Source organism: Mytilus edulis, chromosome 3 (assembly GCF_963676685.1).
Source record: "Mytilus edulis chromosome 3, xbMytEdul2.2, whole genome shotgun sequence".
In the NCBI taxonomy this organism is placed as follows: Eukaryota; Metazoa; Mollusca; class Bivalvia; order Mytilida; family Mytilidae; genus Mytilus; species Mytilus edulis.
In genome coordinates this window covers 19,206,706-19,224,638 of record NC_092346.1, presented here as the reverse complement: position 1 = coordinate 19,224,638, position 17,933 = coordinate 19,206,706, and the positions used below count along the sequence as shown (strand labels likewise).

Sequence of the window (17,933 nt, the reverse complement as noted above, 5' to 3'; positions counted from 1 at the left end):
CTCTCATTTATATAGCAATATTAGTTTTACTACACCATATACAAATTTCGATAGTTAGAGTAATACACCTTTTCACTCATGTTCGTTGCCACAAAATTGAAGAACCATACTTAACTACTGTCAGGGTGTTGTCATCGGATACACAAATTCTACCAACAGTGGTACATGTAAATCGTTTCGCCAAGTTGTGAATGTATTTAAGAGTATGCATTTACTAAAAGGTCGGTCATCGCAATCATGTTCATATGTTAAATCAAGATACAAGTTGTTTGGGGGCGTTTTATACTTTCAATTCGATGAGATATTTTCTACTCCGTGTTGAAGCCCTCACTTTGACTTTGAGCTGTAGAACAGCAACAAAAGAGCTTTCCTTTGCTTAGTGTAAATTTGTAGTGCATGAACTGATGTTGTTTCATGAATGGTTACCCCATAACTTTTGTTTATCTATCACAAACAAAAAAATCAAGGGCTGATGAGGTTTCTGTCGTTTGACAGTCAAGTTAACACGCGTCGGGGTAAAACAGTTTTGAGCCCTAAGCATCTCATTTATTTTAACGTCATTAGCTGAATATCAAAAGGTACACAGAATTATTAAAATCAGTTAATTCTAGACCAAAGCATGTTAAAAGCATACAATCCATACGTTTTAAATACTATATGACACGTATGAGTGAAAAGAAATGTCGGGTATACGTCAATATGCCATCAAACCATAGACAACAACAACAACAAAAAGACATTTAAAGCTGTATATTAAACTTCTGGAAAATATCTAGACGAAGACCAGAATGTCAGACATATGATATACTACCGTTCGTTTTTGATAGTGCTTTTGTTGCATTTCTCGCTTTGTCATCCTTATTCAACCTTTTAAGTAGTCTAATTTAAATTGCTGCAGTAAACGTTACTTTCTTAATAGCTCATTTATGAGTGAAACAAACAAAATAAATGCTGCTCTTAATTTATTATAATCGAATGTTTATACACAAAAATAAATAAATGAAGAAATAAATAAGAACCAAAAGTTAACAATTAACAAATAATCAACAAAAACAAAACTTAATCTCTTTCGGTAAACGATCTAAAGTTAACGGCATTTTTCTTGGACTTGCCAAGAAGTGGCCAGAGCGTTGGCATCAGATGTGATCTGTTTGTTAGACATCATCATGTCGTCAAATCTCTCATTGTCATGGACACCAAGCAGACCACCTGTTCTTCCGTGAAACCAATGGCTGAGTTCAATGTCATATGACGCGGATTTGATATTGTTGACAACACCAAAACCATTTCCATCAACATAAATGTTGTCTCCTACTTGTGAAATTTTTATCTCGTTTGAGGCATATGGAAGCTTGCTCTCTACTCCATCAACACGGACCTGAAAATAATATAACACATACATAATAAGGATTGCGAAGAGAATAATCATACGCTGTGTTTTAAGAAAGCAGAAAATATTAAAAAGAAAGAAAATAGTTTAATTAATTTTGTATAAATATTTGTTATCGAACATCAAATCCTAACTTTTACACGGAACGCACTCATCATGAATATGCAATACAATGATTTCAATACATGTAGAAAAAAAAACATATCGTCTGTGGCAAAGTTTTATAAAATTCATTTATTTTCTCAGATGAAGATTATCAAATGCATCTCTTAAACTTTAATAAACTTAGTAACATAAGATCCGAAGAATGTTTACCTTTCCATTTGGAGCAACTTGAACATTTTGTGTGGATGTCATGACAACCAATTTTTTGCTCTGTCGTCCCATGTAATTAAGAATGATACTGAACTTGTCCTTGCCAAAGTCACGTGCAAGGACATAGCTGCATCGTCCATTGAAATCGAATTCTTGTCCATCAAAGGTGGTGAAATGATCTCCCTTGATGTAAGCATGAGCTGAAATATGTTCAATTAATTTGGTATACATTTTTGTAAATGAAGGTGTGGAACATACTTATTTAGTAGTATACGATAATGTGCGCAAACTTATTCTTATTTGTTGCTTTAAGTTAAATGTTGTTATTGTTTTGTTCTGGTGTTGGTTTTGTTTTGTCATGACGTTGTCAGTTAATTACCGACTCATGAATTGAATTGTTCCTATGGTATCTTTCGCCTCTCTTTAGCAGGAAATTCCCATAACTGTTTTTCTATCATAAATTTGAACTTTATAATAGAATAGAATTGAATATGATACAACTGCAATGATCGCTGCGTCAAATTGACTAAAATGATCATCTGAATAAAGAATGCAATATACACGAAAAATAAGTTTTCACTGAAAATAAATACCTATGTATGATGTACATAGTATTACAAAAAAAATAAGCATAAAGGTTAGTCGTTTAGAACATTGAACTCTAGTGAATTGGAAATACTATAAACAAATGTTTGGTTTAAATTCAAAGAGTACGTTTCTTTATTTTACTCACCACCAAACGATGGAATAACTGCATGAGACCAAATATCGCCCAAGGATGGGAGTGGATTAGATTGTGGAATGTAAGATCTGAGATTCTCAATTGGATTGACTATCCTTTTTACTTCTGTGAAAGATTTCATTTCAAGTGGGAGATAAATGTCCATTTCAAAGTGACCTTTCTTTGGGTCATATACTGTGACTTTTGTTTTCTTAACATCAGTAATTAAGTCTTTGATATTACTGAATTCGTCTTCAATGTCTTTTTTAATAAAATTGACGAATTTGATAAAAACAGATCTGATGTTTTCTTCAATCTCCCAGTATTTATATGCTGATGAAGCCTGAAAAGAACAGAAGAAACATTCAATTAACACTTAGTTTATCGAATTAATATTTCAACACCATATAAGATAACCAACTTATAAAAAAAATGATAGAATTCCACAACATTTGAATTTTAATTAAATTTTTCTTTGCTGATAAAATTTTGAGCATTTCGATGATATAGTTTGAAGATGTCTACAAGTTAAAGATGGATTTCCAATGTATAACTCACAATATTATATACTGGGGGTTGGGAGTATATTTCAAATGTATAACTCACCATATGATATACTGGGGTTGGAAGTGTCTTTATTAGACCAGTATTGATTGATTCTCTTGCATTGTAGATAACTGTGTTGTATCTGTCAGCCATTTGTTTCATTGGAATTGTTGGTAATCTTGAACGAACTGATTCCAAAATTTTATTGCTTGAAATAGATGCAACTGAATCTGAAAGATAGATAAGAAATAGTTTAAACTTGAAAATACATCAAATCGTAAAAAAAGTAAAATAACAAAAATACCGAACTCCGAGAATTTTTTTTAATGGAAAGTCCCTAATTTAAATAGCCAAATAAAAAGCTTTTAAATTGGACTTCAGTATTAATGTTTTCCTTTTACATACTTTTGTACTTTATATTAGGTTTAATTCATCGTTCCTATTTACAGAGTAGTATCTGATATTTATATCCTTAGCATTAATCATTAATGTTGATGTATACCTGTTACTTTTATATTAAATTTAATTCATCGTTCCTATTTACAGAGTAGTATCTGATATTTATATCCTTAGCATTAATCATTAATGTTGATGTATACCTGTTACTTGTTTTCCATATTTGGTATATACTCCTTCAATGGTGTTTGACAGCTGTGTTGTCTGTGACTGTGTAAAATCTAAAACTTCAGAGTAGTACTGTAATGACATGTCTTCCATCAACTGTAATGTAAATAAAATATTAATGTGTTATTCTTCTTAAAGAAGAAAAAATATTATAAAGTTTGTTAATGCAATTCATGGTTGCTATTGTAGTGAAATGTTACAATTCGTAGTTATTCTAGTGAAATATTCCAATTCAAAGTTGTTTAGTTGTTATTGAAATAAACTGTTACAATTTATAGTTGTTATTGTAGTGAAATGTTACAATTCATTATTGTTATTGTAGTAAAATGTTACAATTCATAGTTGTTATTGTTGTAAAATATTACAATTTTGGTTATTCTAGTGAGATATTCCAATTCAAAGTTGTTGATTTGTTATTGTAATAAACTGTTACAACTCATATTTGAATTGTTATTGAGGTAAATTGTTACACTTCATAGTTGTTATTGTAGTAAAATGTTACAATTCATAGTTGTTATTGTAGTAAAATGTTACAATTCATAGTTGTTATTGTAGTGAAATGTTACAATTCATAGTTGTTATTGTAGAAAAATGTTACAATTCATAGTTGTTATTGATGTAAAATGTTACAATTCATAGTTGTTATTGTAGTAAAATGTGACAATTCATAGTTGTTATTGTTGTAAAATGTTTAAGACAAGGAATAGCAGTCATAGACGAATAGAAACGCTATAAAACAATATGAGTGGAAAACCTAAAACAAAATCACAGAAATAAATATACCTTTACTAATTCAGTAATTTCAGCAAGATACAAATTATATAGTGTCCAGTCCATATCTTTTGTTAGACTGTTGATTTCATACTGAAGTGATTTCATCTGATGTCTAAAATAATAAAGGAAATTGTCAGAATTATAGTCAAACATTTTCATAGAAATTAAAAGTGTTTAATTTCTTAAGCTCGTTTGGATATTTCACCATTTGTTGACACTCCTTCTATTAGTTTTTAGACTTTCCTACAAGTTTTACACATAACTGTTTAAGATTTAACTTTCGGTATTACTGTGAATATTTTTTACTTAGTGTTATAGTAACATCATTATTTTGTATTATATTTAAAGAAATAACAAAATTTTGAATTCCAATAATAGTGAAAATTAACAATACAAACTTAAAGATAATGATTCGGTTTTAACTACCTGATAACAGTTTGTGTTGTTTGGAAATGTCCTACGATATCATTTAAGTAGTAATCATTATTGTGTCTCATTTTTTGAAGTTCGGTAACTCTAGCTGACATAAAATTGATGTATGGTTTCATGTCTTCTTTGATAGCAGATATGATCAATCTGTGTTTTGATTGGACCTCCTGTTCTACAGCAATCCATGATGTTTGAAGTGCTTTGTTGATGCCATTGCCATATTTATGAATCTTGTTCAAACCAACAGACTACAAAAGAAGACATTATGATTAGCTTAAACAACGGACATATAATTTAAAAGAAAATAATGCAAAAACCAAAAGACTTTTTTTAAATTCAATTTGTTTCAAATATAATTTTTATTCATAATTGTAATATTAATGAAGTTGTTATTTTGTTTGATTTGTTTATCTTATTATTTTCATCTTAACAAGTTACTGATGTAAAAAAGATAAATGTTTTGCTTAATTTGTAATTAAGTAATTTTATGTTTAACACCGATGAATGTTTTCCCATAACTTTTAATGTACAACAAACCTTGACGGTTTTTAAAAGATCTGGGTTCCAATGTACACGTGTATGGAGTATCTTGGAAGTCTTCAGTTTCAGGTTAATGAGTGTATCGGAAACTCTCTTACTGTCCACATCTCTGAAAACTTCGGCTGTGATTCCACTTTCGTCTGACATTTTAGCATTCACATGAAGAATGTGTTGTGGATTGTCTGAAACAATATCAAGGTAAAATCTTAAAATGCTGTACACGTTAATGTTTTTTTGTTACTTCGATATTTAAAAAGTATACCTTTCTCATATTGTCCTCAATCTGAATGCTACATATTTTTATCATGAACTATTTCTATATTAAGTACACAGATCATTATCTTTAATCGTCGTATAAAAGTCTGAGATTTGCAAATGTAGTGGACCGAATAAATAGAACAGACAACGTGCTTTGTAATAACTGTCTTCGAAAAAACCTTTATCCAAGTTTGTGTAATAAAAACATAGAGGGCTTTTCTGTTTAGACAAAAATAGTTAACCATAAAAATAGCAGGCAATATCATCGAAGTGCAACTTTGCCTGAGGCAGAAGCAACTTTCACTCAAAGACATATTTTGTCTGAGAAAGTTGCAACATTTGCTTTGAAAAAGTACTTTGCCTATAGGTTGCATTTCTGTAAATATTGACAATGCAATTTCCCATAGGAACTCCTTTTACGGCTAAAACTGTACCACTTTTACTATGAAGTTTTGAAAAAAATCTTATCCTAGAATTGAAAGTTCATATGCACCACAATTTTTTTCAAAGGTCAAAATATAGGGCTGTGCGGCATATTTTCAACGTTTATATGCCCTGAACTTCTCAGAGTTTAAACTTACACTAATTTTCTTAACTACCCCTACCTCGAATGAAAGGTTACCACAGATTTCAATGTAAACAATATGCACGTGTTTATTTACTGGTAACATTCCCAAGTTCTGTCTCTACGATATGGAACACAGAGAGCATAACTGGGAACCAGTATGTAAACAAAATGAATTTTCTATGAATATTCAATTACTCCCCAAAAGAGGCGTGTTTTGAGAAACAGCTGTATTTACAAAGTGCAACCTATAGAAGCTGCAAACTTTACTATTAAAACATACTTTGCCTAAAACGAGAAGAAATCTTTGTAACTAAAAACATACTTAGTTGAAACATTAGTTGATAGAAAATTTACAATTTAGTTTAAATATTAATAATGATTTGGTCAGCTTTTGATTCTTACCAATATCATAGTTCATGTTGACATCAATACTGGCATCTGATGGATCAAAGACAATATCTGCACTGACTGGTTTGGCAGTATCATACAAGTTCTTAATTGACACTTTGTATGGAGCTGTAGTTTGCACATTTCCTTGGATATTGATTGATTTAATAGGCGTGGTCAGCTGTAAATGAACATATATGTTTTTTTTAAATACATGTATATATTATGATAAAACATATATTTTCTATAATATTACTTTTGCGTACACATTTCAAATTTTTCTCTGAATAAAACACAGGGTTTTGACAGAATTTTTAGCTACTTCTTTTATTATTTAATGTATTTTGTTATATTTATTCTCTAAGATTGTAATCTTTCATGGACATTAAAATGTTTTCTCTATTTATAATTCTTCGAGTTCCGCCCTTTTGTTGACCTCTTTCTAAATTAAAGTAATTCTCTATTTGTGCTTCTACATAGTACAAGCTACTATTGATTATTCGGGTGTTATATATATAGCATTATAAATAACGCTTTTTTGTTTATGATTCATCCCTTAACATGACAGTAAATTAATAACTTACATCCATCTTGATGCTCTTCTTTAAGCTATCGATTTCTCCCATTATTCCAAAGTTCTTTGCCATTTTGTTTGCTGTTTGGTATTTAACATCGACAGAAGCCATCTTTTTGTAAACTGATGATTCAAGGAGTGAAGTTACCTCAACGTCAACAGTAGTATACGGATGTTTGATTCCTAGGTTAAAGCTGTAGTTGGTGTCAGTACCGGATGAAAGATCTTCCAGTCGTGAGGAAAGGATGAGTGTCTTCCTTGAATCTTTGGAATACTGGAATGCAGTTTTACCATCAAACAGAACAGATCCCTTGTTGAATTTCACGTTGGAATCAAGCTTAACATCCTATTTATAAAAAGTAAATGAATATCGGTTAATGTTTACAAAAAAATATGAGACTTATCCATACAGTATATATTTAATAGAATAGGTTTTTTTTTTTTGGAATAACCAGAATAAAACGTTGTTTAATTTAACATTCATCGATAAGAATAAGATTCTTTATACAAGGTTTTTTTTCAACTTTATCATCAGGGGCGGTAAGGAAAGTACGATTACAGAAATTGAACAATTCAATTTGTCATTGATTAAGTTACAAGAAAGTTACTTAAAATATTTCATTACCTGTCCAATACTTGGCATTTCTAGAACAACATTGGCATCTACACCATTTTCACTTGGAGTTATATCCCCTTTAACAGATACTTTCTTTGTCTGGTCACCATCAGCATCCCAGAAGAAGGCACCAGTTACCATTTTAGATCCAAGACGGTTCTGAATTGCGTTTGTAAACATGATAGATCTGTTTGGAAAACGAAATTTCATACTAGTATCTCTGTCATCATTGCCGTGTTTACAATCATAGGTATATCCAAATACATTGGCATCATCTATGTTAACATCAAGCGAAATTAAGTTATGACTTGTTGAACGTTTTAATTCTCCTCTAAATCCGATGGTTTTTGATGGATGTACAAATCTAAGTCCTAAGTTACACTTATTATTGCTATGACTATAAAAGACTTCCATGTTCATATTGCTGTCTGTTTTGTCTGTATTCCAGTTTAAGCTGATATCACTGTTTATCTTTTCGGCTTCCATGTGACCTCCGATTCTGAAGTTCATAGGTCTAGGGTGTCTTGTTACTATGGATACTGTGTGATGCTCAATATTTGAATAAGATGTGTCAATATCTAGTAGGGGTTTCCCGTTGTATTCCAAGAAGACCGATTGCATGTAGTTACCAGAGGAATATTTATGTCCCATATTGACAGTTATAGTTTTAAGGGCTTCGAAAGGTGTAGAAATTGACATAGATGTCTTGATATGCTTTCCACTAGATATCTCCGAAATATCACATGAAGCATCAAATGAAATGGTCTTTTCTCTATTCCACGAGGTTTCAACATGTGTTTGGTATTCATTTCTGTATTTCTTGTTGACCAATGAAACACTCAATCGTTCGAAGGACTTAAACCCTGTGGTAAGAATTGCAGTGGTTTCCATGTCCAAAAGAGAATCGTAACGGATATGTACTTCGGAATTGATTGGTTTAATCAAAGGAGTTACAACTTCGACTGTGGCGCGCAAATCTTTGATGTCTCCTGTACATGACAGATTGATCTCGGAAGATTCAAGTCCATTAAATGGAGTCTTCAGCTCGATTCTAGTTGTCATTGGTCTGCTTTCTAAGTCTACTAAACCAGATAGTTTAACTGATTTCTTATTCATCTCAAAAAAAGTGTCTAAACTATAGATCATATTTTGTCTTTCTAAGTTTCCCTTAAGAGACAATGATCGAATTGATTGAAACGGAGTCCTGACATCCATGTTGATCGATCTTGGTGACAGTTTAATATCACCAGTAATTTGAATTCCAGTTGAGCATTCGTAGTTCGAAAATACAGATAAAACCTGGTCAGTCCCGTGTCTGTATACCCATCTCATCAACTCATGTCCCTTCACTGGAGTTTTTACTTCGGCTTTTATATCCATCTTTCGGAAGTTCTGGTTGAGATAATTAAGACTCATTTCGTAAACCTTTTCAGGGGAAAGTGCAACAACAGCTGATGTGCTGACAAAATTTGATTTACGAATATTCTTGATCGTAGCTGACATTGATTTAGTTGATTTGAAAGGTGTTTCTACCTTAACCGATGCCTCATAAGATGGTTGACTTTTAAATATGGTTTCTACAGAGATTTCATCGTTATCAATTTTTCCACTTATTTTAGAAGTGAAATCGCTGAAGCTTCTTCCACTTTTTAATTCTAATTCAGCTGTTTTTGTGAAACCAGCAATGTTGATATTTAAGGTTGATTTTACTTCTCCCATTTGCCTGCCTTGAATGTTGGTCAAAGTGTTCAATGAAATTTGGTTGTTACTTCCAACGGAGGCACTGAACGAGGATGAAGACTTTGTTAAACTTCCAGAGATGTCATACTTGATGTCAATGTCTTCTAAAATTGTTGTTTTCAGTTCTAGACCTCCTTGTATATTTCTTGTTGAGGAGATATGCTCAAAACTAAGGTCATACATGTTTTGACCTTCAATAGCGAAATCAGATGTGAGACGAAAGTTTGAAGGATTATTGTTGAACACTACGTTCATTGACATTTCGGTTAATCCACTGACTGGAGTTTTGATATTAATTTTTCCATTGAATGGTGAAGTCTTATCAAAAACTGCATTAAATTCTACATTGTTAGATCCAACGTTTCCATTGACTTGTGCCGTAATTGTATCCCTGTCAGTTTCGTATAAGAAATTGGCTGCAATCTTCTCGTATCCTGCAACTGGAGTCTCTAGTGTCATTTTGGCGTCAATTCCATTGTATGTAACAATTGAAAATCCCCCATTGACATTTTTAGAGTTGTATACAGCATTTAAATTCGCGACAAATTGGTTTTCTCCCATTCTTCTTGTCAGGCTGAAACTGCTGTCGTGGATGGTTTTTCCTGCGAGTTTAATCAGTAATGAACCAATTAGATTGTTACGGTTTATTTTTGCAGAAGACATTAGTTCAATGTTGTCAGTTAGTGGAGAACTGGCAGATACCTTAACCTTGTATTCATCAGAGTACTCAACAAGGAGGTCAATAGATCCTTTCTGGTTGTCGACTGATATTTCAACTGCAGAACCTAATTTGGAATCAGTCATGATCATATTGAATTTTGAAGTCATAACATGGGTCTTTTCGCCATATGATAGTTCTACATTTGAGCTAAATCTTTGAACTGTTCCTTCTAAAGATATTTTCACAAATGCATCTTTGGTGAATGGTGATTTGAAAGTCATTTGAGCGTTCTTGCTGTCTTTTAAGTCATATGAACCGTCAAACGACATTTCTTTGCCGTTGTAGGACGCAGAGATAGCAGTTGAAAGTTTCTTCATTTCACCAGTTGTTTTATGTCTTATATTTACTTCATATTGACGAGAGCCTTTGTGGTCCAGCTGGAGTTGGGCAGTGAAATCTTTTGGTTCTCCGTTGTAAATAACAATTGTGGTAATGTCCTCGTTCCATGGTGATTTAACAGTCATGGTTCCATCAATTCCAGATGATGTTTCAATAGAAATGTCTCCAGATACTGTTTCGTCATTGTAACTTGCCTCAGTATTTGCCTGGATACTTGTTGGTTTCTTGATCAACTTGTAGCTTACTCTTGCGTTATGTTGCAAAGCGCCATTGTAGGTGATTTGAACAAAAGACAAACAGTTTTTCCAGTTACCGTTGCGGGCAATCTCAATGATAACGTCATCATACATTAGTGTTTTCAAGGTGATCTTTCCAACAATGTCTTTTCTAGAATCAAGAGTTACCTCAGCGGAAGCTATTTTGTCATTGTACTTCACCGAAGCCAGTGTTAAGAACTTTCTGACTGTTCCATCCAACCTAAATGAAACACTGGCATCGTGCTTCAAAGAACCACTGTATGTAATTTTAAGACAGGTTTTGAAATTTTGTATAGATCCCTCATTTGAAAAAGCCACAATGATTTCATTTGTCCATGGTGTTGTGACTGTTATTCTGCCTTCAAGAATGTTTGTGGTATCAAAACTGACGGCAGTAGAGACCATTTTGTTGTTGTAGGTAAAAACTGATTTAGTTGTAAACTTCACCAATGTTCCATCCATATTAAAGGTAAGACTGGCATCATGCTGCAATTCTCCACTGTATGTAACTTTGAGACAGGTTTTGAAATTGTTCATCGTGTTTTCGTGTGAGAAGGCCACAATCATATCCTCGGTAAATGGCGATTTCAATGTAATTTTCCCTTCAATATCCTTGGTAGCATCAAAACTAACATCGAAGGATACTTTTTTGCTGTTATAAATTAAAGATGATTTTGTCCCAAACCGCATCATTGATCCATCGAAGTTAAATATAAGGCTGGCATCATGTTGTAACTGTCCTTTGTATGTGACTTTGAGACAAGTTTTGAAATTCCTTAAGGATCCTTCGTTAGAAACTGCCACAATTATGTCATCTGCAATAGGAGTTTTTAATTCTAATTTACCTTCAATGTCTTTAATAGCATCAAATACAATTTCGCCTGATGTGGTTTTGCCATTGTATGTTAAAGCGCCTTTAGTGTTAAAATTCATCATTGATCCGGCATGATTGAATGTTATGAGAACATCGTGTTTCATTGATCCACTGTAAGTAATTTTGGCAATGCTCCTGAATGTCAATGGTGTTCCATTATGGGAGAAAGTAACAATTATGTCATCCGTCATAGGTGACTTCAATGTCACTGTTCCTGTTATGTCACTAGTAGCATCAAAGGAAATGTCTGCAGATACTCTCTTGCCATTGTAACTAATCTGACCATTAGTAGAGAACTTCTTAAATGACCCATCGTGGTTAAATGATGCCCGAATATCATGGGATATCTTTCCGTATGACATCGAAGCAGCTGATGTAAAAGCAGTTGGTATCTGACCTTGGTGGTTGAAGGATAGGAGGAAATCGGATGAAAATGGTGTTTTCAATGATACTTGTCCATTTAGTCTTCTCAGTGACTGGAATTGGATTTCTGCCATTATTTTCTGGTTATTGTAATTAGCCTCTCCTGCAGATTTGAAGTTTCTCATTCCACCTTCAAAGTCAACCTTTCCTGAAACTGATTTTCCATTGTAGGTTACTTGTGCATTTGTCTTCAGAGATTTTCTTTCCTTGACGACAGAGAAGGTGACTTCTAATTCGTGTTGTTTAGCTCCACTGTATGTTAACTGAGAAAGTGATCGGAAGTCTTTGAAATCGTAGTTAGAAGATGTAGCAAAGATCACATCATTTGAAAATGGAGTTTTGAGGGTGGTGTCAATTTGTACTCCATTGGTTAAATCAGTTGTTATTTGTCCACTAATTTTATCATATCCATATGATACATCAGAAGAAGATTTGAAACTGTTCAATGCACCATCATGGTTCATTCGGATGACAAAGTCTTTAGTAAATGGAGTTTTCATAGACCCTCTAATGTCAAGACGATCATTCACAATGACTGTCAGATCAGCTTCAGCCATTTTTTCGTTAACTGTCACTTCGCTGTGGCTATCAAAGTTTTTAGTGGTGCCAGAAAATCTAATGGATACATCAGCATTTCGTAGTTCAGCAAACGGTGTTCGGAGTGTGACAGATGCCTTTGTTACGTCATCAGATGAAATAGTTATGTCAGTCGTAATCTTCTGTTCGTTGATTCCAGCTTCAATGTTACCGTTCATTTTATTCATCGGTCCAGTTTTAGAATATACCATATACATCGTCTTTGCAGAATCAAATGGAGTTGAAATAGAAATTCTTCCTGAGACATCCGATTTGGTTTCCATTTGTGTCTCAACAATGATCTTGTCTTTCCCAAGTGATGCCTGTATGGTTGCTTTATTGTTGAATATAACTCCCTCGTATTCAAAAGTTGCTGCCATTTTTGGTACCTTCAATGCTTTGATGGAGACAGTTCCAAATGTTTGTCCTCTCTGACTGAACAAAGCATCAAAATCTAAAATGGTCTGTTTACCATATGCAATGTTTGAAGATGATTTCATTTTCCCCTCAGTGTTATGCATAATTGTAGCTTTTACAGTTTCTGTATAGGGTGTCTGCAATGTCAATTGTCCTTCTACACCACTGAGTGAGTTAAATGAGACATCAGTGACACTCTTCTTCTTGTTGAAAAGAATATTTGCTCGTGAACGGAAATTGTTTAAGCTTCCACTATGAGTAAAGGAAAGATCGGTTTCTTGATAGCCGACAATGGGTGTTGATATTTTCATCACTGCTGATAGTTGACCTACAGTCTTCAAATTGATCTGAGCCGAGTACTTATCTTTGTTTGCTGCCAAATCCATCTTTGTACTGAATTCTGATAATGAACCAGTGTGTGAGAAGGAACATGCCATCTTTTCATATTTCTTGAATGGAGTCTTTATGGAAATATCAACACTTCTTGTTGGTTTGTTTATTAAGATATCTGCAGATATTGTATCTTTCTTGAAGTATGTTATTTCAGCATGAGACTTTATCTTGCTGTCTGATTTTTGATGTGACAAAGATGCCTTGACATTTCTGTAGCCAACAAAAGGTGTCTGTGCGGCCAACAGAATATCAATGGATGGATTAATTGCAAATCGTATGTCTGCAGCGACCATGTCTTGTTTACCTCGACCTATCTCGGCATGGCATTTAAAATTAGAAAGTGTTCCTTCGTGCGATACAGCAGCATTCATTTTCTTCCAACCGGCAACTGGAGTTTCTACACTTGCTTCCCAGTTGAATTTAGACCCTATGGATGTTTTCATGTTGGCTTTAACAACGTCTTTTCCTTTTTTAATATTGGCATCACACTTGAAGCTCTTCCATGTTCCTTCGTGTTTCACGTTGGCAATGACTTTCTTATATCCTTTAAAAGGAGAAACAAACATAAATGTAGCTTTCATTACTTTAGCCAGACGGAAATTAAAGTCGGTACTGATTTTCTGTTTCTTGCTGTAGATTAGGTTCATCTTGTTTCTGAAGCTTTTCAGATTTCCCTTGTGAATAAGAGTCATGGTAATATCCTCAAACATTGGTGCAGACAATTTCACGGATCCCTTGGTACGTTTTCCAGAAATAAGTGCTACATCGGCAGAGGCTGGAGTCATTTTACCGTAAGCATATTGAACATGAGATTTAAGATTCCTCAAGGACCCTGTATGATGGAAAGATGCTTTAAAGTCATCCATGAACGCTGATTTGACTGTAAAAGATCCTTGCATTTTAGCCAAATTTTTAAAGATTACTTCGATTTGATGTTGTTCGCCCTTCTTGTATTGCGCTTTGACGAGAGAATTGAATTGTTTCATGCTTCCTTTATGGTTTATCTCCAAAGATATTTTGTCCATAGATGGACACTTGTATGACACAGATGACTTAAAGTTAGCTTTATTATTAAATGCTATATCCAATATGTGTTTCTGGTTGCCCTGGTACTGTAGTTCACCGTGTGTCTCCATTGACGGATATTTTCCTTGATGATAGACTGACAGACTTACTGGTTTGCTGTATGGACTTTTGACGGTGATGGAAGCGTCTTTCCTTTCGGCGTTTTTAACGGAAGTGTCTATAGAATATATATTTCCTTTAGGATATTCGATTCCTACAGAAGATGAAATGCCTTTGTCGTCATTTGTGTGTTTTATTGAAGCAGATGCATGTTTAAATTTGGCGAATGGAGTCTGAATTTCAAAAGTTGCATCAATGTTATCCAAATCCATTGTGTGACTTGATTTGACACTGATATATTTAGCTGAAAGGTATTCTATATTAGCAACTGTTCTTGTGGATCCGCTACTTCTTTGACTAGAGACGGTTATCTGACTATATGGAATGGCATCGAATGGGGTTTCAATGCGGAAGTTACCATCGAATCCACCATTTGTATTTACGGCACTGGATATTAAGAACTTCTTTGTGATTGGTTCTGCTTCAATGCTGCTTAAAAGAGAGAAAGATCGTAAGTTTCCTTTAGCTTCTATTACAGAGTTAATTGTTTTCATGGATTCGTATGGTGTAGCAAGAGCTGTTGTGAACACAAAGGCATCATTCCAACGGAATCGGTTTTCCAATGATATTTCTTTTCCGTTATCGTATCTCAGCGAGCCCGACGTCACAATTACTTCAGCTTGATTCTTCTGCTTAATATCAACAATAATATCCTTTGTAAAGGGTGTTGATGTCTTCAAGAAACCAGTTGGGTATCCAGACGTCATGTCGACCATACCATTAACGCTTATTCTTTTCTTATCCATTTTCAGACTGACTGACCCCTCTTTCTTGATACCAGATTTATAGTTGATGTCAGCGACGTATTTTGTTCCTTTAGGACAGATGCATGTCATCTCAGAATTTAGGGCGTTATTTCGAGTTACATGTTTAACTGATGCTGACATTGTTTGCATATCATGGAAGGGAGTTTTTATGTCTAAACTGCCTTCAACGTGATCTTTCTGTACCATGTAGCTTGATTTCATGATTATTTCTCGTCTTGGGAGATATTCAATAACTAGATCTGATGATGTCATTCTAGAAGTGGGTTTAGAAACCAAACTTATTTGACTGTATGGTATTTGTTGGAATGGAGTTTCCAAACGAATTTTTCCATTGAGCCCATTGACAGAGTTCCATTCTGATGTCATCTGGATTGGTCTAAACGTAGGTTCAATTTCTAAACTTGCGACTGTTTTGAAAGCAGTTATACCTCCATCAAACTTGAGTAATGTTTCAAATTTCCTGACTGACTCTATTGGTGTTACAACTGATATCTTGACAATTTTTGTGTTGTCCCATCTGAATCTGTTTTCCATGGCAATAATTTCAGTTTTTCCATACTCAATAGACGATGAAATGATCTGTTCCCCATCAATTGCTCGATCAATACTTAGTACAATAGGTTTGGTAAATGGTGACCTAAATTTAAGTTTACCGTTTTGGCTGTTCTGCTGACGATCAAAGGTTCCACTTGCATCGATTTCATTATCATTCAACTTCATATTAATTTGTCCTGACATTGGAAAACGGGCATATTCAGATATAATTGAAGTTTCAAAAGCGATATCAGACATTTTGAAAGACTGTTTTGACATCACCTTGCCAGCTTCTCTCTTGTAGTCTACATGACCAGACATCATAACGTTACTATTAATAGATACGGTTGCTGAACTGTCTATCAATGATGGTCTGTGTTGATGGTCAACACGCAGAAGGATATCGTCCATAAGTGGAGATTTAATCTTCAGGTTAAATGATACTCCCCCTTCACTCAATGTTATGGCTTGTCTTCCATTTACGTCCAATTCATAGGATTTACCATTAATATTTGACTGCATTTTAGAAATGAGTTCATTGCTGGTAATGCTGTGATCCCAATTTGCATCATATTTGTTGTTTGGTAGATTAAAGACAATTTTTCCTTTATTCTTCAGTCCTCCTTTTGTAAATCTGTGATTCATTTGACCTTCATACTGATATACTTTGCCATTGTGCTCCATTGCTAAAGCGTTCTGGTATTTGTTGTCTGTAGTTTTATGGTGGAAGCTTACAGAAGCTGTTCTCAAGCTGGATAATGACGATTTTACACTAATTACACCGTTTACATCCTGGTCTTCGTTACTATAGTTAATATCAACTTTTACTTTCTCGTTGTTGAGTTCAGTTTTCAGCATACTTTTTACCTTTCCGTTGTATTCATGGTCCACTTCTACTGAGGACATTTGGAAGCCCTTGAATGGAGTTTTAACTGTAACAATTCCATGAAATTTATTGGCATTGAATGGTTTGTCCAAATTTACTAAAATTCCAATTTTGTTTGATTTCTGCCATGAGATATCCATTGAATTCTGATATTGTTTGGTAGTTGACATCAAATCATAATTCATTTGTACTAATCCAGTGACCGGTGTCTGCATTCTAAGGGTTCCAGCTTTTCCTTCATCTTTGTTTTTTAGATTAAGATCTAAAGCTATTTCCTCTTTCCCTCCCACAAAGATATCAAAATGGCCCTGTGTATTTATATCAACTATATGATTATAACTCGATAAGACACTAGTAAATGGGTTGACATGTTCTAGTCTAGCGTTTACATCCATGGAGTTTTTGTATGTCAAATCTCCTACAAACTTTATTCTTTTTGATTCATCTTTATCAGCATCCCACTTAACATCAAATACTCCGGTATACTGAGGATTGGTATTCATTGCTTCAATTTCAGCTGTCACGCGTCTGCTGTTAACCTTCACATCACCAGACATCTTGATCAAGGTCTTTGGTTTGTATTGGGAAGTAAATGCCAAAATATATGATTTTCCAATCTGTGCTCCTACTTTGAAATCCCTAGGGCTCCTGTTTAGCTGACCAGCAATGGTAAAAGGTTTTCTTTCTGGTAGTGTTACATCATTGGATATTTCGAATTCAATATTTGACATGCTCTTGATGGCAGATTTTATCGTTGTTCTTTGTTTACCGATAGTGGCAGCGAAGTCGTTGGTATATTTTTGGTTGTTCTGTTGGATGAAGACATTTGACATGGAAAGGGATTTCTCATTCAATGAAAGTGAAATTCCACCAGAAACAGATGTCAATTTCTTTGATTTGTTTTTCAGGAAGACTGATGTGCTCAAGGTGTGTTTCTTACCAACTGACACCGAAATGCTGGTATCCAGTGCCTTTTTGGTATGAATGTGACTTCCCTTTATCTTCAGGTCTGTTGCCTAGAAAACAAAATATTTGGTACCATATAGACATCGTTCTTCAAAACAAAATCAGATTACATA

The 17,933-nt window shown here is 34.0% G+C and overlaps 1 protein-coding gene across 3 annotated transcripts in view; it reads right to left on the bottom strand.

Annotated features, from left to right (window-relative positions):
• Window positions 1-949: 949 nt before the first annotated feature.
• Window positions 950-17,933, bottom strand: part of LOC139515970 (uncharacterized) — a 104,137-nt gene continuing 87,153 nt past the window's right edge. For 2 of the 3 annotated variants that reach the window (XM_071305761.1, XM_071305764.1), the window contains 6 exons: window positions 4,380-4,482; window positions 3,572-3,692; window positions 3,033-3,202; window positions 2,439-2,769; window positions 1,706-1,905; window positions 950-1,378 (listed from right to left, as the gene is read on the bottom strand). In XM_071305761.1, the coding sequence (XP_071161862.1) occupies window positions 1,088-1,378; window positions 1,706-1,905; window positions 2,439-2,769; window positions 3,033-3,202; window positions 3,572-3,692; window positions 4,380-4,482 (1,216 nt within the window). In that variant the 3' untranslated portion in view covers window positions 950-1,087. Of the gene's footprint in view, window positions 1,379-1,705; window positions 1,906-2,438; window positions 2,770-3,032; window positions 3,203-3,571; window positions 3,693-4,379; window positions 4,483-4,796; window positions 5,048-5,336; window positions 5,522-6,567; window positions 6,734-7,136; window positions 7,473-7,751; window positions 17,871-17,933 lie in introns of all 3 variants that reach the window. The other variant, XM_071305762.1, reaches the window with a different exon arrangement.